At 39.7% G+C, this 23736-nt stretch overlaps 1 protein-coding gene across 3 annotated transcripts; it reads left to right on the top strand.

The window, feature by feature from the left end:
* The first annotated feature begins 873 nt into the window (after window positions 1-873).
* Window positions 874-9246, top strand: SLITRK5 (SLIT and NTRK like family member 5). Of its 3 annotated transcripts, XM_071549512.1 has the most exons (3): window positions 874-985; window positions 2393-2487; window positions 3486-9246. In XM_071549512.1, the coding sequence occupies exon 3, from the start codon at window positions 3494-3496 to the stop codon at window positions 6362-6364; it is 2871 nt and encodes a 956-aa protein (XP_071405613.1). In that variant the 5' UTR covers window positions 874-985; window positions 2393-2487; window positions 3486-3493; the 3' UTR covers window positions 6365-9246. The 3 variants fall into 3 exon arrangements, with proteins under 3 accessions (XP_071405613.1, XP_071405629.1, XP_071405620.1); XM_071549528.1 differs by lacking the exon at window positions 2393-2487; XM_071549519.1 differs by lacking the exon at window positions 874-985 and having other exon boundaries at window positions 2299-2487.
* Window positions 9247-23736: the final 14490 nt, after the last annotated feature.

Here is a 23736-nt window from a genome sequence, read left to right as displayed (position 1 = left end):
GGTGGGCAGAAAACACAAACTGAACGGTCCCAACACACGCCCGCGTCCTCGGTTTCGGAGGATGCGTGTGGCGAAACCCGTCGCTTCGTTTCAACGCGACCACCCAATTCCCCACGGTCACCGCGAATGCAGCGGGGGCTCTGGCACAGCGAGCGGCGGCAGCGGTGCCGGCCGGGCCCGCCGCTCCCGCTGCCCCTCGACTTGGCTGCGCTCCGCGCCCAGTCATGACAGCGAGCGCTGCGGGGAGAGGAGGGGGCGGCTGCGGAGCCCCCGCCGCAGGGGCAGTGGCGGAGCGTAGGGAAACTCGGCCCCGAGCTGGGCAAAGTGCGGGCGCAGCCGCGGGGACGCCGGGCGGGGGTGTGGCGGGGTGGGCGCGCCGCGCTCGTGTCGGCACGTGTGTGCTGCTGGTGCCCGCGCCCCGCGTGCCCGTGCGGTGGGGGGCGCGGCGTCTCACAGCGTCCGCTGCTGCTGCCGCCGCTGCTGCCGCCGCCCGAGGACCCCCGCCCCGGACCGCTGCCCCGTCCCCGCCACCCTTTCCCTCCCGGCTCCCCGCACTCCCCGGCCCTCGCCGGCCCACTCGGCACCACCGCCCCGCCCTCGCTGCCCTCGCACCGCCTCCCCCGCGCGCTCAGCGGCGACGGCGGTACCCGCTCCTCGCTCCACCGCCCCCCCGCGCCCCCGCCGTGCGGGCGCGCGCCGGAGCGCGCGTGCGTGGCGGGCGCGCCCCCGCGGCTGCCCGGGCACACGCAAGCGTGTGTGTGAGTGTGTGTGTGTGTGTGTGTGAGTGTGTGTGTGTGTGTGTGTGTGGTGCGGGTGCGCGCGCCCCGGTGCGCGCGCCCCGGTGCGAGCGCTGTGCCTCGGCGCCGCCTGCGCGCGGGGGGTGCCGCTCCGCGCCGAGCGCCACGGCCCCACCGCCGCCGCCGCCCCGCGGGGAGGCATCTGCATGGGCTGCCACCATGCTTGGGCCCTGGAGGTTTCGGGCGAAGTAAGTACCGGGGTTGACTTTTGCTTCGCTCTCTTTCCCTCTTCCTCCCTTCCTCGCCCTCCCCCCCCGCCCCTTTCCCGCCGGGTCTTTGCTCGCTGTTGCTTTCCACCCCCAACCCTTCCCCCGCCCCTCTCGAAATCCATTCCTCCCGACTCGGGGTGCTGCTCGGTTGGGTGGCAGTGTCCGACTGGGGCTGTTGGCTCGCTGCTGCTGTCGGCGGTACTGAAAGCTGCCTCCAGCCGGATATGCAGTGCGGTAATCTAAGGGCTGAACTCTTCGGGGAAAAAAAAACCACACACGCAAGAAAAATCCCGATGCAACCCCTTTCCTCTTTTCCCCTCCCCCCCGTCGCTCCCACCCCCACGGCCCCCCCTCTCAATCTGAACCTCTGTAGGGAGCTGGCGAACAGCAGCACACAGTCATCATAGAGGGGTTTCCAGGGCGGGATTGCAACCTTGCATGTAGCCAGCTACAACTTTTTTTTCTTCACCTCCCCTCCCCCTTCCCCCCCACTCCCCCCCCTTTTTTTTTTTGTGAGAGAAAGGGAGAAAGGAAGAGGGAGGGAAAATTGTATTTTCCTCCTTCCCTAACGATAATTGAATTAAAGTTGTAAAATGCCCGGCAGTTTACCACTGACCGGGCAGGGTTTCCATGGCTTGTCTTTTTTTTTCTTTCCTGCGAAGAACTGTTGGTTAATGGATGCATGGATCTGATCGAACTGAGAAAGAACATGCTAGATACATGTATTTGAGTAAGATTTCTGCTGCCTTTATGCAGTGAAGCCTTTCTGCTTTGAGTAATTCTGATCCATTTGACGTCTGGTCAGAATTAGAGAGAGATTCACCGAGACTTCCGATTTCTTGCTGCATGACTGCTTTTGCTGCAAGTGCTAGATTTGCAGCCTTGAACCTGATGCCACAGGAGATGTCTTGCAGTACTGAGACTTCTCATTTTTTAGGATGCGTTCCTCCAAACCAGAGTTGTGCCATGAGGATTGGAGCTCTGAGATGGATGATAGAAAATGCAAGCCTCCTCCAAGATCCCAGCATTCAAGCCTGATGATTTATTGGTCTTCCCCTGCCGACACACAAAATGCATATATTTTTCCTATTCATATTGCTTTTAGACTAGTAGAAGAAAACCACAAGGAGTCAGAAAGACTGCAAAAATGAAAGCAAAGGATTTGTTTGCAGCTAGGTGAAATTCAGGCATTAAATTACTGACATAGGTCAATGGTAGGGTTTCCCTTCCACCCGTCTTGGCTTTTAATCAGCCTGGGTGTCTTCTCCCCTAAAGGATAAAGAGTACTGACAGCCATCGCTGCTTATAATCAGTAACTCTGATGCTTGGAGTGTTGGCAATGAGATATTTTCATGAGACCTATTTAGATCTCTCCACTTCTACCAGGCTAGTTTTGCAGAACATTGGGAATAAGCGCTATGTCAGATATGGATGAGACTCCGAAGATGATCTGCATGTTTTACTTTTTTCACAAATTGTGGGTGAGTGGTTAAAATACTTCATTTAAGAGCATGTGTGTGTGTGTGTGTGTGTGTGTGTGTGTGAGTGTGTGTGAGAGAAAGAAAGACAACTGAAGACTTCTGCTTGAAATGATCTGTTACACTGTGTATAACTTGGGAGGGGATCAAAAATCAGTTAAAAATATTTGCTTGTGTAAAGATACAAGATTTCTCTAACTGAAGAGAGTTTTTGAGTGCACTGGAGTAGGAGGTTAACATATTTAATCTCATTACAGAAGAATTTCGTCCTCAAAAGTCATCTGGGGGTGCGCGCGCGCGCGCGTGTGTGTGTGTGTATGTGTGTGTCTCTGGGTGGGTGGGTGTGCACTTTGTATAGCTAGGAGAAAAAAAACACATAAAAGAGTTTTAAGAAATGTGTGATGTCGAGAATGTGTCAGTATTCTCTCTGTTGAATTAAGCTGCTGTTTTCAGCATGGAGCATTTTTCTTTAGGATGACTACCATGGTATTTCCACCTCCAGTTAAAAATCAAGGTAGAAGGAGGGGAAGACCTTGGTTCGCTGTTCACTGAGGAGGTTCTGAAGGGAAGGGGGAGCTGGGTAATAGGGGAGGTGGGAAACCTCATAAAATGGTGTTTCTTTTATCTTAAATTAGAAACGTGAAACTGAGCTGACAGCCATTTTATGTATATTTATGGGGCTGGTCGTGAAAAAGAAATGCAAGGAAGCATTGAAATGCACCCCATACAAACAGAACCAGAACAATTCCTACTGTGACCTCACTGTTTTAAACACTGCAGGCATTTGACTCACTTGGAGTTGCCTATCAACCTTTTAATCAATTCATGTCATCCAGTTTTCGAAAGTGTGGGAATTAGAAGTGACAGGAGGTTTGGTTTTTTTGTTGATTAACAATCCATTCTTACCCTACTGAAGACATATATAAACTTTATTTCCATTTTAAATTTTACAGGGCTGTGCTATTATGCTACTTTCTTTTTTTTTCTCCTTATCCTTACAGGAAATAAAATGTATGCTTGCTGCTCTACAGTAACTTTGGACCAGGACCTCAACAAGAAAATGCATATCTGGATGCTGCAGACGATCGTGTTTGCTTTAACATCACTAGTCCTTTCGTGGGCAGAAAGCATCGAGTATTATGGGGAAATCTGTGATAATGCGTGTCCTTGTGAGGAGAAGGACAGCATCTTAACAGTGAGCTGTGAAAACAGAGGAATAATCAGCCTTTTTGAGATCAGTCCACCAAGGTTCCCTGTCTACCACCTCTTGTTGTCTGGGAACCTTTTGAATAGGCTGTACCCAAACCAGTTTGTCAATTACACAGGGGCTTCTATTTTGCATCTGGGGAGCAATGACATACAAGACATCGAAACTGGGGCCTTTCATGGTCTGAAAGGTTTAAGGAGGCTGCACTTGAACAATAACAAGTTGGAACTTTTACGGGATGACACTTTCCTTGGGCTAGAGAGTTTGGAATACCTACAGGTCGATTATAATTATATTAGCATCATTGAACCTAATGCCTTCAGCAAACTGCATTTGCTGCAGGTGCTGATTCTCAATGATAACCTCCTCTCCAGTTTGCCCAACAACCTTTTCCGTTTTGTGCCCTTAACTCATCTGGACCTGAGGGGTAACCGATTAAAGCTGTTGCCCTACGCGGGCCTCTTGCAGCACATGGATAAAGTGGTGGAGCTGCAGCTGGAGGAAAACCCCTGGAATTGCTCTTGTGAGTTGATTGCTCTAAAGGATTGGCTGGACAGTATCTCGTACTCCGCCCTAGTGGGAGATGTAGTTTGTGAGACCCCTTTCCGCTTACATGGTCGAGACTTGGACGAAGTCTCCAAGCAGGAGCTTTGCCCCAGGAGGCTTATCTCTGATTATGAAATGAGACCTCAGACACCACTGAGCACCACAGGGTATTTCCACACAACCCCAGCCTCAGTCAATTCTGTGGCTACTTCTTCTTCAGCTGTTTACAAATCTCCCTTGAAGCCCCCTAAAGGGACTCGCCAACCCAACAAGCCAAGGGTGCGCCCCACCTCCCGCCTGCCCTCAAAAGATCTGGGATACAGCAACTATGGCCCCAGCATTGCCTACCAGACCAAATCCCCGGTGCCTTTGGAGTGCCCCACTGCCTGCACTTGCAACTTGCAGATTTCTGACCTGGGCCTCAATGTCAATTGTCAGGAAAGGAAGATTGAGAGCATTTCTGAACTGCAGCCCAAACCCTATAATCCTAAGAAGATGTATCTGACGGAAAACTACATTGCGCTGGTACGCAGGGCAGATTTTGTGGATGCCACTGGGCTGGATTTGCTGCATCTGGGCAATAATCGTATCTCGGTCATTCAGGACCGGGCTTTTGGGGATTTAACTAATTTGCGAAGGCTGTACCTGAATGGGAACCGGATTGAGCGGCTGAGCCCAGAGCTATTCTATGGGCTGCAAAGCCTGCAGTACCTCTTTCTGCAGTACAACGTCATCCGGGAGATAGAGGCAGGCACCTTTGAATCTGTCCCCAACCTTCAGCTCTTGTTTTTGAACAACAATCTGCTGAGGTCTTTGCCAGGGAACATATTTTCTGGTCTGTCTCTCTACAGGCTTAGCCTGCGGAGCAACCACTTCTCCTACCTGCCAGTGAGCGGGGTGCTCGACCAGCTGAAATCCCTGCTGCAGATCGACCTGCACGAGAACCCCTGGGACTGCACCTGCGATGTGGTTGGCATGAAGCTGTGGCTGGAGCAGCTCAACACCGGTGTCCTGGTGGACCAGGTTATCTGCGAATCCCCTAAGAAGTTTGCCCAGAGCGACATGCGGGCTGTCCGGGCGGAGCTGCTGTGTCCCGACTACTCGGATATCGTCGTCTCCACGCCCACGCCGTCCCCGGGCCAGCAGCCGGCCAGGACCACCCCCTCCTCCTCCACCGTGCGCCTGAATGGCACGGCGGCGGCGGGCGGCTCCGCGCCCTCGGGCGGCGCCGGCGGCGGCAGCTCCTCGGTTCCGCTGTCGGTGCTGATCCTCAGCCTGCTGCTGGTTTTCATCATGTCTGTCTTCGTGGCGGCGGGGCTCTTCGTCCTGGTGATGAAGCGGCGCAAAAAGGGCCAGGGCGACCACACCAGCGCCAACAACTCCGACGTGAGCTCCTTCAACATGCAGTACAGCGTCTACAGCGGCGGCCACCACCATCACCACCACCCCCACCTCCAGCAGCATCCGCCCCACCGCGGCGGGGGCGGCGGGGGCTCGGCGCTGCCCAAGGTGAAGACCCCCGCCGGCCACGTCTACGAATACATCCCGCACCCCCTGGGCCACATGTGCAAAAACCCCATCTACCGCTCCCGGGAGGGCAACTCGGGCGAGGATTACAAAGACCTTCACGAGCTCAAGGTCACCTACAGCAGCCACCCCCTGCCACCCGGGGGGGCTGCGCCGCCGGCTCCGCAGCCCCCACCGCCGCCAGCGCCCGGCGGGGAGGACGCACCCGGGCGCAGCCCCGCGTACAGCGTGAGCACCATCGAGCCGCGGGAGGAGCTGCTCTCCCCGGTGCAAGACGCCGACCGCTTTTATAGGGGCATTTTGGAGCCCGACAAACACTCCTCCTCCACGCTGGGGACACCCGGCTCAACCATCCCCGACTACCCCAAGCTCCCCTCCGCCTACACCTACTCCCCCAACTATGACCTTAGGCGTGCCCACCAGTACTTGCACCCGGGGTCGGGGGACAGCAGGCTCCGGGAGACGGTGCTCTACAGCCCCCCGAGTACTGTCTATGTAGAGCCCAACAGGAACGAGTACCTGGAGCTAAAAGCAAAACTAAATGCAGAGCCGGACTACCTCGAAGTGCTGGAAAAACAGACCACATTCAGCCAGTTCTGAGAAACAGTCCCCCCTCCCCCCGTCCCTTCGCCAGTCTCAGCAGCTCCTTCTCTAGATTATTTGTATTTAACAACCACACGCAAAACAAAGAAACGTAAATGCTGACCTCCCACCTCGCTCCCCTTCCTTTTCCCCCCCCTTTAATTCATTTTATTGTAGGGTGAAGTGCCTTGGCACAGGACTTTTCAGCTTCGGGGAATGATTCTGAAAGGGTGTGCTGTTCAGTTTCTTTTTCTTTTTTCTTTCTTTTTTTAATTTGTTGTATTTGGAAGTCGGAAACCACCTATTGTGTAAAATGGGCATGCAATACTGGCATTGTGCGGGTGTCCACATGTGCTTGGGGGAGGTGGCAGTAGGTTCTTGTCAGGTCATATTCAGGTCACAAGTACAAAAGTCACGGTCACTATTTTTATTTTCAATTTTTTACAGACATTCTTTATTTTAGGTTTCTTTCTGGTTGAAGAGTACAGCGCACATTTTCCCCTTTTAGCCGTGGATGAGTCTAAATGGCTTTTATGGAGAGATTAGCACACCCCGACTTTAATACAAGGTTTCCTTTTTTTAAGGATGTGTTTGTATACTTTCTGGACTTTTGAATTCAAAAAATATATTATGATCTTTAAAAGGATCACTGTAGATGTGGACAAATCATTAAAGAGTGCAGAGATATATGATCCATACCTGGTTAGTGAAAATAACTTATTGATGAAATATAAAAAAAATATTTTATTGTAGCACCTATTTTTATATGCACATTAGGGTTTCTCTTTCCTTCACTATTTTAGAGCCTAAACCTGCAAATTCTTAACTCACTTCAGTATCTCTACTTGTGAAAGAAGTCCCAGCTTAGGCCTTCATCCTGCAGGCACTTAAGCATATGAATTACTTTACCAATGCGTGTAGTTCTGTAAACTCACGCAGTTAGTTAAAAGCCCAAAATGTTAGAATAGAGGATGCAGAACTATTCTTTCAAGTAAAACTATTGGAATGTTTAAGTATTTTTTATTTGTAATTTAGAATGATGTCCAAAGGCTGTGGATTGCTTTAAAATATTGCACTACATTGACAGCTTTTTTTTCCAAATCTGATGTAGTTTCAGACGGACCTTTTCAAATCATTACGGATAATGGCAATTATGACCAAATCTTAGCAGACAATCTAAACCATGAAATCTGATCATAATAAAAAAAATTCATGTTTATTTAAAAATGTACCTTTTAGCAACCTCCTGTGCAGGAGTCTGGTTGGGCGAACTAGTGAGGGACATGTAGAAGGCATTCATTTTATCAGGAAAAAAAGTGTTTCATTTTTGATTTGTAAGTTTCATTTTTTTTCCACTTTTTTTCTTTCGTATTAGTTAACCAAAATATAATGATTTTGCAACTGTTGTAGCCAGTTTCTGATTGTTTAGTCAAGTATAATTGCACTTGTACAGATCCACATGTTTACTGGCATCCTGAAAGACCAAATGATGGACTGTACACATCTATTTAAAATGTCTTTACCCCTTTTGGGCAACAGGCAATGGCAAGGATATTCATAAATACAGCATCACTGTAAGATGGGACAACTGATGTCTCATATGTATCCCAGCACATGTGATTTTTTAATAGTTTCTGAATAAACACTTGGTAAATATTTCAAATGTAAGATCCTGAAGTAATGAGTATCTGAACTTTAAAATTTCTTGCCAAAGTAATCTGTTTGTATATTGGATTCTCTTTACTAGCCGTTATGGCTCATCAAAAAGATTTAATGTTTCTAGGCAAAACCTAATGTGTTTTCTGTTTTCAAAATATGACATGTGATAATTACCAGCATACATAATATGGGTCAGAAAGAAACACAGGGATACGTGTTTCAACAACATATTGAATAGGACAGTTTTATATTTAAATATTGTCTCCTTACTGAAGTGTTCTTTAATATATGGAGCTGGGTAAGTGATATTTCACATGTGGTTTTTTCTTTCTTCATTTAGTTATTTGAGATTGCAGAGTTGCTCACTAGTACATCTTTTATTGCAAAAGGGCTCTGTTCTATTCTGCTTTTCCTACCCATGTACAATCTGTCACTTTCTACAAAAACAAAGCTATATAACTGGTCTGTTGGAATTCAAGATAAATGTTTTCTTGGCATGTGTTCTTCCCTCTATGCCACCCACACTGAGCAAAAGAAAAAAAACCAACAAACAAGCATGACTGTATTTAGCTGGGACAGTTTAGTAAGCAGAGTGTTATTTCAGTTCGAAATGCAGAGGTGAGGAGTGTTCTTTTGTCACAAGAGACACAACACATGACTATTCTGTTCACTGCTTGCCATCTCTTGGGGACTTCCCATTGACACTAGTGAGAGGTGTGCATGTTGCTGCCTGAGGGGCAGTTTTGGAGCCCTAATTTTGAATTACTGCCTTTATAACTGTTGCTGAAACCAGTGCTCTGGTTCTCCTTCCAGTTAAACTCAGTAGAGGCATGCTGTTGTTATATGGGTATAAGTAAGAAAATCTTCATCGTTGCTGACTTTGTCAGAGAAAGGCTAACTCAGTTAAGATTGAATAAGAAGTTCCTGCAAACCTTATGTTTGTTCATGTATATATATATCTTTTTTGTGCCATTCTAAACTCATAAATGTGAACAGAGGCTTAGGTCCTTAATTGGAAAGGTACATTTTGCATGGCATTCTGCCACAAAGAGGCAGCATCCACAAATGAGTAAATGAGCAGGAATTGCTTGAATTTGTAAGAAATAGCTGACAGAAATGCCTTGGCATTCTTTTTATGCTTACATTCTGACGCTGCTATTTCTGAGGTTGGTAGTACTGCTGCTTCCTTGTGTTCTACATGCATTTAATAATTGTTAATGAATGAAGAATTTTTCTAATGGTCTACACAACAATCAAAACAATTAATTCAAATCTCTTCAGCTTCTCAAGTGGAGAAAAATATTAGTTCTGTTATTGTAGAAAAAAATTAAATTACATCAGTTACCTACTGAAAGTGCATTCCTGAAGATAAATCCTTAAAAAAGGATACAGAATGAAAAGTGGTTTTAGTCTGTTAACATTCTGAAGTATATCTGAAAGGACTATCTGTGAATGAAAACTTCAGTGCAAGTAGGAGTTCCCACTCAGTGGCTACAAGGATATATTGTCTTTGGATAGCTATTGTAAGAAAGACTAGATGAGAATAGAAATAAACAAAGGGAGATGTGCCTCTGATTTGAAATTAGGATAATTTGGTTGAAGAAAAAACGTTGATGTAAGTATATGGCCTTTTTTTTGTTAGCTAGATTAGTAAAGCCTTCTGCATGATGGTCTCCTGACTCATTGCTAACCAATGGGGTAATAGGGCACAACAAAAAAAAATCACTCTATTTTGAGTGTATTATTCTGTGTGTTATTTTAGATTGGTTATTAGATTGGTTAAAGTTGGTTATTAAACTGACTTTCCCCTTCTCATTTTTTTTATTTTTTGTCCTTTGACAAGTAATTCTTGAGCTTACTGAATCATTCATATGACTTCCCATTTCATTTCAAACATGCATGAAATTCTGTGATAAAACACCCGAAAAAGGTGGAAGAGAATCCTGATTTCTCAGTGCAATTACTGAAAACAAAACATGAATTACGATAATATAGACCAAGTATTCTTCCCAAGTTAAAGAAATACTTTGCCTTTTTCCCCCCATATCACACCACTTCAATGTCTTACATAAAAACCATGAATTTAGTTATTTAGACCTCCCTTCCCTTCCCTTCCCTTCCCTTCCCTTCCCTTCCCTTCCCTTCCCTTCCCTTCCCTTCCCTTCCCTTCCCTTCCCTTCCCTTCCCTTCTCTTCCCTTCCCTTCCCTTCCCTTCCCTTCCCTTCCCTTCCCTTCCCTTCCCTTCCCGCACCTTCCCTTCCCGCACCTTCCCTTCCCGCACCTTCCCTTCCCTTCCCTTCCCGCACCTTCCCGCACCTTCCCTTCCCGCACCTTCCCTTCCCGCACCTTCCCTTCCCTTCCCTTCCCGCACCTTCCCGCACCTTCCCGCACCTTCCCTTCCCTTCCCGCACCTTCCCTTCCCGCACCTTCCCTTCCCGCACCTTCCCTTCCCGCACCTTCCCGCACCTTCCCTTCCCGCACCTTCCCGCACCTTCCCTTCCCGCACCTTCCCTTCCCGCACCTTCCCTTCCCGCACCTTCCCGCACCTTCCCGCACCTTCCCGCACCTTCCCTTCCCGCACCTTCCCTTCCCGCACCTTCCCTTCCCGCACCTTCCCTTCCCGAACCTTCCCTTCCCGCACCTTCCTGCAACTTCCCGCACCTTCCCTTCCCGCACCTTCCTGCACCTTCCCTTCCCGCACCTTCCTGCACCTTCCCGCACCTTCCCTTCCCACACCTTCCCGCACCTTCCCACACCTTCCCTTCCCTTCCAACCTTCCCTAACCTTCCCTAACCTTCACAGACCTTCACTTCTTCCCATTTTCTTTCCAATTTTCCTTCTCCTTTTCTATTCTTCCCTGGCCTCCTTTTCTATACTGCACACTTTACTACCATCTTTAATAAAATGAGCTGAATTTCAACTAGTTAATCCCAGAAGATGCACCCTGTAATTTCTAGACATTCTAGACACTACTTGAAACACCAGATGTTATGTCAGTCCCATCATCAATTAAAAGTGACATAAATGCATCTTCCACTTCTATAGTTCTAGAGCCCCAAGTTTTACACTTTTTATTTGCCATGCACTATTTTAATGGTCATTTAAGGTGGTTAAAGATATTCAATTTACTCATGTGTACCACAGTATTTAATTTCTGAACATTTTATTACTTTTTTTTTCCATAAAGCTCATTTCTCAAGAGTATTCTCTTTTAGGAAAACAGATATTGTGGTACTTTATCACATAATAAGTTAATTCTTGAAGTAATATAAAAAGTGGTACAATATCATAATGAGTTTATGGCCCATGGTAAACACATTTTAGACAATATCTCTGAAAAGGCAGGAATAGCTAATTGTAATTGTTTGAAAATATAAAGGCAAAATCTTGATTCTGTCGGTTGTTTAGACCTCTGTTTAGCTGGAGCTAAAATGTCTGACCAGCATATTGTTTCTTCCAGAAACCTAAGACTCTGCTTAATGCATATGGTTCCCTCTCAGGGGGCAGAGTCCATTAAAGCACTACATCCTGAAGGACAAGGGTAAACAAGAGCTCCTTCATTTTGAGAGGGCAGGTTCTTTATATTGCTCAGTGTCTCCAGGGAACCTGAATAGCCTTTTGTGGGGTTAAAGACTGGCATACTGAAATGCAGCGTCTCCAAAACAGAGAAGGAGGCTGAAATCTTTTGTTGTCTTATGCAGAACTGAGAACACTATTAGCACTATTGGCATTAAACAAGAAAAACAGGGGAAGAAGAGAGAATGAATGGCAGACACAATTCCATAGCTGTCAGCTTTCAGTCTTCACATTTCTATTGATTATTTCATTGTAGGGAACTTGTGCCTCCTTTCTGCAGCATCCACTTAACTTTGGAAAATGTAGAACCTCAAGCTAAGGAGTGACAAGAGGATGGAGGAGTAGATGAATGAGGTGTTTCTGTGAGAGAAGTGGGCAGGAAAGCAGCACTCTGAACTGGGCAGACATATTACTTGTTCATTATTCAGTCACCTAGCAAAGTACCTAGCAGTATGACAATACTCCAGAAATGCTAAGCACAGTTATGCTTTAGAATAATTGTTAATTCTTAAAACACTGAACAGAAAAGAGTCAGGACACACACACAAAAAGCACATTTAGGTCATAGGAACAAGAGACAATTGAATAGTCAAAGAAGTACAGTGTAATGAAGTTTGTAATTAAATGGTTATCAAATTAACTATTTAACTTAGACCTAATGGGCCACATTTTGCTTCTAGTTGTGTAAGTACAAAACTGGATCCCATTGACATAAGCAAGTTCCAAAACATTTACCTTGTTCTTATGAGTTTGGCTTTTTGTCATTGAAATTCTCTTAGTATTTCTCTTTTGTAAAGTGAAGAATTTGAATACAGGAATGATAAACACTTATCGTTGAGCTGTATACCTCCAAAATGAATCACATCTATTTCCAGTCTGTGGAAGAAAATTTATATTTGAGGAGGGGGACAAAGAATGGCATTGCTTTTGTTGGAGACATCAACTTTATTCAAAAATGCTTAAAGTACTAATTAAATCTTAAAAGGTGACAATCTAGTACAGTTTTTGAATTTCTGAAAAGAGTGTCTAATTACAAAGTAGATTATTATTTTAACCCTCTGTATTTTGAAAAAGAAATACATAGATGTGTGTGTATATGTGCAGAAGTGTATGTGTACATATATATAAACGTGCATATATATATGTATGCATACATGTCTATCTGTCTATATTTCTTTAATTAACATTGTCTTTACTGTGATGTAAGATTATCTCCATGTGAATTTTGAAAGCTTTGAGGCTTGGAGTGAAGCAAAAGTTCTTCATATACCATATGTAGCATATAAATGTTATATCCAGATAGTCACCAAAAATTCAGTCCAGTCCTACAATGCTTCAAGTTTTCTAATATATAAATTGTGGCTTTGAGTTGCTAGGAACAGAAGTTGAGGCTCAAATCCAGTTTACAACTACCTGAGTATGGATTGAGGGGCATTAATATTCCTGTATTTTAAGCCTCTACATTTTACATTTGACATGATATCACATGGGAAGACTATCATGAACTTGACTTTCTTGTAAGGTCATTACCATAGCCATTAGTTTGTGCAGTCAAATGGATGGACACATATTAAATGAATTTATGAGAATGACAACAGTTCTTACAAAGGTTTCACTACTAGTTACCTGAATTTTGTTTTAAAATACGAAAATCATAATTGTGTTTAATTATGCAGTAATTACTGCATGGCAAAGGTTTGTTCTCTTTCTAAATGCTGAATTTAGATGAAATAATCAGTTTTTTAGTTTCAGCTATAATAAAGCCAGTAGTCCCAATGGCAGCTGCTTTCTGCTAAAAATTAAAGCAGGGTTGTTCACAGCATTGGTACTCTTCAGCCACGATAGAATTTTATCATTGTAAATTCTTTTCTAAAATATGGAAAATTAAACATTTTAAAACCATTTTCAGGTTGGCAGTTTGCTGAGTTGAATATATCAATAAATTTATCTAAAATTAATTAACCATCCAATTTTAAATAGTTTTCACATAGTTTTTTTTAAGTCATTCATACAACTCTTTATAAGTGATATAATGATGTAGTTATATAAGTTTATCTTTAGATACATAAAATACTGCATATTAAGTTAGGTGTTTATTTGGTAATTTATAGCAAACCCAAAAGTGTAGGATACAATATGCTGCACATTACAGCTCAAAAAACAAAAATATATCCATTTTTCTGTTTGCAATTTTATAAGAAATGCCTCCATTTACATCAAAGAACTTGAGCCACATACTTTCAAAGAATGAATATTCTGCTGAATCATTTATTCTCAAATATAAATATCTTCCTTTAGTGATGATGAAAAGTGCATCAAAGGAAAAATAGGCTAATCAGTGTATTTGATGTTTTTGAAGTGAATGAAAAATTGATTTGGTTTTTTGAAAGTATGGAATGTCTCTTCCTCTTGAGACTGTTTATTAGCCTATTATGCATAAGAAAAATCCTTGCTGCAAAAGTGTTTCAAATCTTAAATGGCTATAACATGTCTATCGGTTACAACTTTGTCTGCCTCTTAAGGTTGTTTTATTTTTTCAGTGATTAAATTATGCTTGGTCTTTTAAGGATGGATATTTTTGTTTATTTGCATCCAGACATAGCATGCAATATAGTCAATACTGGTCCTGGAAATTATTTAAAAACACTATATATTGATGGGTTCTTAAAGTTTATAATATTTTAAATCATTCTGACTCTTTGAAACAGAATTAACTTACACATTTTCTATTTTAATTTTCTGTTTCCTTGTCATTCTTTTTTCCCTACACATTATTGAATCAAGCTTCCTGCCTTTGCTTTGAAGACTGCTTTTTATTTTAAATACAGAGCACGATTGTCTGCAAAGGGATCTAAGCTATTGTTCTTCAAAGTGTTTATTTCTGTTAAAGAAAAATATTGTACTGTTTTAGATAACTGTTGATTTTCTAAGCAGAATCACATGGTCTACATTTTCCCCCTCCTCTCTCCATTCTTAAACTGTGAGGTAGCAAAGAGGTGTGTTTGGTTTTGTAGCTCTGATAGCTGCTGTAAGACCTTAAGCAAAATCCTCATCAATGTCAATGGAAATGATGCTTACAGTAGGGATTTTTTAAAAACTTTCATCTCTAGCATAAGTAATGTAAACTTGTAATACAAATAGTTACTTACATAAACATGCGTTTATATGTATGTATGTCTGGGTCACCAGACAGTTCAGACTTTTTTTTTTTTTTAAGTTGATTTTTTAAAATGCACTTTTTCTTAAAAAGGGGAATTGTCTTATAATTAGGCAGTGCTTATCTAATGAAGCTTTTAAGCCCAGTAATTTAAGTGGTAAAACGAACTCCTTGTTGACAATTTCTGATTGGTTTGAAACATTTTTTTTTCCTTTTTGCTATGACAGGTAATAGCTACCAAGTAAGTGGCAACATACCATAATATCATGTTGAACAGTAGGATCTATTAGGTTTATTATGCAATATATTACTTAATACGTTTTTAATGGTAGAAGTCTACTAATGCATATTGTACTAACTTTTACATTAATTCTTCCTTAAGAATATTTTTCCTAAAGAAGTTGCTACTCTTTTGAGAAAAGTTGTTTCTATAAATGTGAAAAGTAGTTAACATAATTATTCTAAATTCACCAATTTTTAGAAATATAATTGAATGTATTTATGGTGATTAATATTTTTTCATCCATATGTAATTTTATACAATGAATGTATTCTATAATTTTCAGTATATTTTATATACTGAATTCTATCTGTAATTAAATATTTAGGAGTTCTTGGATTACCAGGAAGTTTTGTTAGATTTGGTTAGGATGAGAGTTTTAATTATGGAGAAAATACCCCCTGTTTTATCAATTTATCTTCATACTATTTATCTTACGAGCAATTGTCCAAATGACTCGGGTTTTGTTGGTCTTTTTTTCAATGTCAAAATCTGTATTACTTTTACCTCATTTGTTCTTTAAATGTTTGAGAATTACTGACTGCTCTGTGTAATCATCTGTGGTGAAAAAAACAAAAATTCCAGCTTTGACCTGACCAATACTATGGAATTTCAATCTACAGTTACATAGTGTGACTGTTTTGGCTTATGTTTGTCTTATACTTTGGTATCCTTACCTCCACCTCTGTGTGTTGATGTAAGGCTTCACAAGTGTTCATTTAGTCATTAAAATTCAATGTTACTTCACAATCCTAAGAGAAAGATAATTTAACACAGCAATGAAGACAAAATTTTCAAGGTAGATTATGATTTTCTGACTACTTCCACGTGTGATAATTTAATTAATGCGATTAGTATCATTGGGTTCAGTCAGAATTTTTTGTGTAATGTACCTTTATGTTTGGAGTTTAGAATTTAAATATATGTCTAACATATGCAGGCTTACTTCAATCCTTAGTCTAAGTTCTGGTTTGTATGATGGAGAAGTGTTTCTGAACATATTAGGATAATTATTACTGTTTCCAAAGTATTTTCTTCCTCTGAAAAGGGTATTTTCTGGTATTACTTATGTAGACCATGTACAATTAGGTATGTGTATCAGAGAGCATTTTAATATGTCCAGAAAGGCCTGAAGACCTTGAAAAATCTAAAACTGGTTCAGTTTCTGAAATGCTTACTTTTTGTTTTTCTGTATGTTTTTTTCAGTTGAATGTTGCTGGCTTGAAAAGGTTACTCCTAATAATGTTTAAGCAGAGTGGCAGAAAGGTAGTGGGAGGGTTAATGAATATTTTTATTTATTCAGAGATTTGAACTGTTAAGCCATATATAGAATATAAGTACTTTCAGGTTCTGAATGTCTTCATTTTATCTTGTCTTCTAAAATAAGGATTATGGTGTTTTGTTGTTTTTTTTATTCAAATGGAGATTGCAGGATTTGAATGAAATATAAAGATGTTAAATAGCTGTCTTGCAAACTCTTCAATAAGAATTCCTGTTTTTACTGTTCTTGTTTTCATTAAGTTCAGAAAATTCAGGTCATTTATTTTTGGGACTCACAGTTTTTAGGAGAGTGAACAATTGCTAAAAGGCCATGCACCTCTCTGTGGGACAACAAGTTAAATGACCACAGTGATTAAATAGGAGCCCTTTTTAGAGAATTCATATTTCGGGAATATGGTCAATTTATATTTATCCCTGCATTTTAAATATAGAAAATATTAACATTGTTATAATTGTTCTGAGAAGGAATTAAGTTGTTCTCAAGGCAGAGACTCTTGAGAGCAAGCATTTTTTTTTACCAGAAGTTAAGTCAATGATTTTAATTTAACTGTCTAAATGAAGAGATGCAAAAGTAAAAACATACAAAACATAGAGTACTTAATACTTAGAATATTACAAAATCTTAAATTTGTAAGCATCCTTTTTAGATATATATAAACTTTCAGCCCTTGATATAAGATTCCTACATGCAGAAAAGGATGTTTTATCTGTAATTAGGGCAGCACAGAAGAGATGCAGATATTTTGTTCTATCTTATTTCATATAATCCTAGAAAAATGCATTTAGCTTGGCTTTTTTTTTTCTCATTACACAAGAATCAAAATTCTTATGTCAAATTTGGAAATTATGATGTCACAATATGTCTCCTAGCCTGGACAAATAATAATTCAGTAGCAGCATTAAAATTGCTTAAGCAAACTGAAATTTGAAATTAAGATAGGATGTTCTATGACCATGGGAGATATTTGTGAGAGTGCTTTGTTGATAACTAATTGATAATTATGGTTTGTATTCTTCTAACACCTTTCTTCCCAGAGGATCCTAAAGTGCCTTACAAAATTAGGGCCTGTTCCTGCCCTGATTGAAGTCAATGGGAGCACTGCCAATGGGAACAGCATTGGGCACTTAAGAAGCTAATAAAAGCTGCATTCAAACATCACTTCTGCCACTGAAATGTGTAACTGTTCAACTCACACAGCAATACTCCCAGTGGTTTGAGACAGGAAGTGAATATTATCATACACAGATTGCAAATTTTAAAAAGGAAGTATGGTTGTAAAGGGTACATGCTCCAAATTAGTATTAGTGTTAATAGCACAGCCTTTGGTTAAAAATTTCTGTTTGAGTCTTCATCCAAACACACTTTTTGTTCTTTTGTTTTTTTCCAGAAGATTTGAACATTTGTTCTGGTAGGTCTAATGACTGATACCACTTTCATTATTCGTACATTGTATACACATATTTTGGAGATCAGATTTGCATGGGTTTGGTACAATAATTAAAATAATTTCAGAAAAATATAACATAAAGATACTAGAAATTCTATAATAATTGTATACTTTTGCTGATTAGTTTTTAATGTCTACCTGAGAAAGCCTGATATTACAGTCAATATTTTACACATATTTCCATATTTGTTCACCTTACATATGAGCTGATTGCTGTGATATGTGAAGGACAGAATTTGATGTTTGTATGCCTGTAATGTGAGTTGAAAGCAAGCATTATACCATGTATTCTCATATTTTTCTTTATTTTTAATATAGGGGTCTTTCATATAAAAAGAAAGCTATAAAACTACTAGTCAGAGAGCATAGATGCAAGAAAAGGAAAACCTAAAAAACCCTTAATGCAGATATTTTTTTTCACTCTACATTTTTTTCTCAACTATTTATATTGGTGAATGAGGAAATAAGTTATTTAACATTTAAAAATTATTAAAATTTAACAAATGAAAGAAGGAAACATAGCTGTTGTACTGTTTTGTCTCTAGTTAGTTACTTTAAGATGGGATTGAAAAACAAGCAGGTCCAAGAATAATTAATCATCACAACAAGCTTTCTACTAGAATATGTAGCAACTGAAGGTTTTGAATCAGACCAATATACCTGAATAAACAAATTCAGCCCTAGTCTTATTAAATCTTTCTAGTCTTATTGAGTAAATATTTACTAAATCTGCCAGCAAAATCACAAAAGCTGAATCTTTGTATTTTTAACAAGAATTTTTTGTATAGTTTATTGAATTACTATATTTACCTTATTAAAAAACCAACAAAAACAAAAGAACCACCCCAAAACAAAACTGAAAACCAGATGTAATACCATTTTTTAAATAATATTCTTCTTTTTATACTGTACCTGGATGAAATCTTTACAATGTAATTTGAATACCCTGGGACATCCCTGAGTAGAAGGTTTGTAAGGTAGTTTATAAAAGAGGTTTTCAGAGAAATAACAACATATTGTATGCATCTGTTACATAGGTATTGCTTTCAAGTAGTTTTGAACATGTAGAGGAAGGCACTCAGTAGATCTAAATATCTCCATCTACAAGAAACATAGTGTTTTACAACCTCCTCTAACAATAAGAACCTTAAAATATACAAATTACTAAATCTATTCTGCATTAACAAGTGCCATGGGTTTTTTTTCATTTCTGGCTAGAAAACTTGCATCTTCGCCAATAGGAATTTAAGATAAGTAAAAACAATTTGATGTAACTGTTCCAGAAAGCTGCAGACAGATGTGGAAAACAATCACTGAAGTTAACAGCCAGTTGTTTTCATTGTTTTCATTTGTGTTTTCAGTAAAAGTATTGCATTCTTAATACTTTTAATTAAGTCATTATTATGTTATAAACATAGATTATAGTATCATAAAATATAGTGAGGTTGATATGACACTGTCTCTTTTGGGCATGCACATACAAAAGCAAGAAAGAAGTAATTATGCATGTGCTGATGACAGGCCAGGAGGAATTTAGCACTTCAGTGAAAAAAAATCGGATTAGATTTTATCCTAAGGGTAGGATTAGTGTGAGATCTCATGGTCACTTAATAGGTTTCCTGTTAGATCTTCCCTAAGGCCTGTTTTTGCAGTCCTTAGCCAGGCAAAAAACCCAAAGAAACCAGTGCACTTTTGCTTAGCAAAGAAGTTTTCAATCTCTTCTTTAGACTTCAAATTATTTAATACATACATATAATAAGTAAAGGGCTAAATGAAGTTACAAAAAAGAAAATAATTATGATGAAGTCTCATGCCTTTAGGTATCTGGGCCTAAATGATTAATGCAATACAAAGATCACATATCCACCTCATATTAGAAATAAAGTAGGTACTGTCAAATTCTGCATTCCTTGCTGATTTCCATTTTGCTCAGCAAAGCATTGTAGGATCTGACCTTTAAAATCTTTTGTATTGTATTTCTTCACTAATAAGTATTTTGTAAGACTTTAGTGTGTACTATATTACTTTTCATTAAACATGTTTTTTTATTGGCATATCTGTAACCATGATAGGAAACATCAACTTTGTATTAGAAAGTGAGGTGAAAATAGCACTTTTTTTCCATCTTTTGTGAACATGCTCAATATAAAAATCAACTCACATCATTTTCAAAAGGAAGTACTATTTGTCAAATGTGTTTTCCAATTTGTTAAATAAAAATCTCCCTGACAAACAAAACATGACTTTGCCTAAAATAAAAACTTACCTAGTTTTGCATTGAACTAAAACCTTTGTCAAAAGTCTCAGAGTTGGACGTGTATGTATTGCCAGTTTTGGAAAAAATCTGCCCCCCAAAAAACCTGTCAGTAATAAAATGAGTGATCTAAACTGTTAGAAACAGCTGAATGGTATCTTAAAGATTTTACTGCTTTATACTCTTCAGTTTCATTAATATACCATGGTAATGAAGAGTATGAGATACACATTTTCATACACAGTCACTTCGTCATTTGAAGCTAGAGTAATAGATTTTTTACCTATGCATTATGTTGTTTAGGCTTCAAAATAATTTATAAAATTAACAAAATAATCTAAGATTTGTTTTAATAGATGTATTAAAAGCCATACTCAAAAAAACCCCAAACAAAATAAAACATAAAAATAGGCCAAGCAGCGTTTTTTCACAGAATGTTTTAAGTGGATTATTGTCAAATAGAATGTATAATTAAAGTGCAGAACTATAGCAAAAACAATACTTTTAATAATTAATATGTTGCTCATATTTAGATTTGCATGCGTCTGAACACTATGAGTAATTTTACTTTCAGAAATTTAATATTATCAACAGGACTTAGTTATGGGAGTAAAATTCCTCATATGTCTGAGCATTTGCTGGTCTAAGCATTCAGTTTTTTATTGTTTGATCAAATGGGGAAAATAGCTACTCAGTAGTCACTGGAGCTTTTCACCTCATAAAATTGGTTCATGTATTTTTGTCTGACACTTTGCACATTATCCTTCAGTGAACAGTAAAGAAAGCAAATATCAAATAATACCTCAGAAATGCTGTAAAATACTTAACAGAATAATCCAAAGACTGTCTTTAGATTGATAATATTTGTATTTGCAGTATTAAAGCATTAGAAAAATTGGATAGCATCATACATTATGTATATAACTTGATAGGCACATATCTCTACATATACTTTTAATTTTTGTTTATACAGCATCATAGGCATACATGATATCTATATATGCTCATATATGTATATAAAAGTCTCATGTACTTAAAAGCACATTAGACCTAAATTATGCAGCAAAGTGCCATCTTAATGCATCTGACAATTTAACTGAGTTATGTTACAATGTTAGTTTATTAAATGATGTCATATAATTTTCATTGTTACTGGTATATTTCCGGTGGGAAGAGGGCGGGAAAACAAGCAAGCAAAACAAAACAGAAAAACAGTGAAAGAAATCCCAAACCTGGAATGTGTAATGAAGACTCTTTTCATTCTGACAGATAAGTGCTATTCCTGTGGAGCTTAGGCACTTCACAAGAGAAGAGTGTTTTGCAATATGATGCCTCCTGTGGTGCAGTGAGGCATGAAGCAATACAAGAGGTAGATGGAACTGAAGAATGTCATATGAGGAAGCGCCACATCATGGGAAACATTCACAAGTGGAAGACAGCTGTTGTTATCAACTATTAAAGACAGCAGCAGGGTGTTCATTTATTTCAAGGTTTTAGAAGCCCGGGATGGCATTTGCTTCTATCTTCTTTCCTCTGCTGTTTGTCCTCCCTCTCAAAGAAGGTCTGCCATGCCAGGTACCTTTCATTGTGGCATGTGCTGAATCGTGAGCATTCTGCCATTTGTTGCCCTCTCTTTTGCCCTTCATTTAAAGAATAGCTGGGATGGGGAATCATAACTCCAAAAAAAAGCTCTGTTGCTAAAAATATCACTGCAGGTAGGACTAAAGAGAAACAATAAGCAGACAAGGAGAATACCCACTGAAATGGTTGAAAGTTGATATTGCTTGGAGGGATATGCATCTATAATTGTATGCCTAGTGACATTGGAGGTATCCTCAACTTAGTACAATTGGAAACTGTTTGATTAGACACAGTAAGCACTGATTTTCATGAATAGTTTAGGGAATGGGGATGACCAAGAGGAAAACTGAATTAGCAATAGCACTGACTATTCTTACTAGACCAAGTGGTAGTCTTTAGTTATGTAACTTTAGTAACTTGATTTACTTAAATCAGAATGTGGTTTACCATGAATATGCTTTAACTTCTCTCTATATATGTACACAAAAAACCCCTCCACGTGTTTAGCTTTCCACACTGTGGAGTTCTTTTACAGAATTGTAACAAAATACTGGCCTAAACTTTTTATGCTAAAAACCCTTTGATGTTTTTAATATCCAGGTTGTGTAATCTACAAATGATCTGCATGATGATTTCCTGTGAACGTTTGTATACAAGCTGTGGCCTTCATTTCTACACACGACTTGTACTGGTGAACTTCATTGATGTTTCTATCTGGCAGTTTCACCAGATTTAGGTCAGTCTAAATGAAAGGATGTGCAATGAATGTGTCCACAATGCATTGGTCTGCTTCTTGAGGTAAAACACTTCAGAATAATGAAAATGCCTTTAAATTAAATTTATATTCTAAGTCTGAGTAACCTAATTTGGACTATTGTCACTTATTTATCATACAATGTGGTTCACAAACAATTGACATAGAGGTCACATATAGCAGACATATGGAGTTCAGATTCTGATGGGCTCTTTTTCAGTGTAGCTACACATAATTGAGAATGACCCCAAAACCCCCCAAACCAACAGGCATATACTAATACCATCAGGAGTAGTATTTTCTCATGGATTTACCTAATTGATGCAGATGTTAGTAATTAAACACCAGAGACAATGCTTCATCGTGATCTTTTCACTACTACAGATTGTTTAGAAAACAGTATCTGCATTAATCTAGACATTGTATAGAGGGAATACAAGTATTTTATAGTGGTGTTGAAATTTTTCATACACTGTTTCTACTTTGCTTTTGAAGGTGCATAGCTTTATCATATTGAAAAATGAATGCTGAGAGGTTTTTGAGCTGTTCATTCTATAAGTGTCATGGCTGTCTTTCATGATGAACATTTTTTGTAATCTAAATGCATCTATTAAGATATTTTAGCGCTGTCAAAATTATTCTGTGATGACCTGCATTCGAAGACATAGTATATGATCTCTAGCAAAACAATATCCTGATAGCTGCTGAGGACCTTTTATTCTCTGGGAGAATGCTCTAGATAACTGTTTCAATAGCTTTGTTCTCTTGTCATTATTATACAGTGTTTCTATTGCTTTCACACATTTGTTGGTATCTGCCAAGCAGAACCAAATTTAGCCTGAAGCCTGGAGGAAGATAAAAAGGAAAATATATTAGGCATATGGATGATAATTTGGAGGGGGAGGGAGGGCGGGAGGGGGAGAAGTGTTGAAAATTTTATGCTTGTATTTCTGGTCACACAACCTATATGCCAATTTTTGCATATACATGTTATGCACAATTGCAGATGTCAAAGTTTACATCAACGTACAAAAGTAATATATGCAAAATTATACGCAGAGTTTTGTAGCCACCTTTGAATATTACAGATAGAGCAGCTTATGTAGGAAAATTGACCCAACTAACAGGAAAAGTTCAGGGCTTTTGGAAATTCTGGTATTACATTTTGATCATTATTAGAAAGCATTAACAACATGCTTAAAAATACTTTTCCACCTCTTTTCTGACATTAATAGAACATCAAGTCTTCATTGTTGTTATGGGTTCACACCATCTTGTATGACACTTGGTGATTATAAAGCTTTCCATCTGTAACCGGAATTGCATATACATTATTTCTAATTGTACCACTCCTGCGAACTTTTAATTATTGCTACACTGGAAATTTTTATTTTGCAGTT

The sequence above is a fragment of the Pithys albifrons genome, chromosome 1, assembly GCF_047495875.1.
Source record: "Pithys albifrons albifrons isolate INPA30051 chromosome 1, PitAlb_v1, whole genome shotgun sequence".
In the NCBI taxonomy this organism is placed as follows: Eukaryota; Metazoa; Chordata; class Aves; order Passeriformes; family Thamnophilidae; genus Pithys; species Pithys albifrons.
Note: the sequence above shows the minus strand (reverse complement) of the source record. Positions and strands in the feature narration are given on the sequence as shown.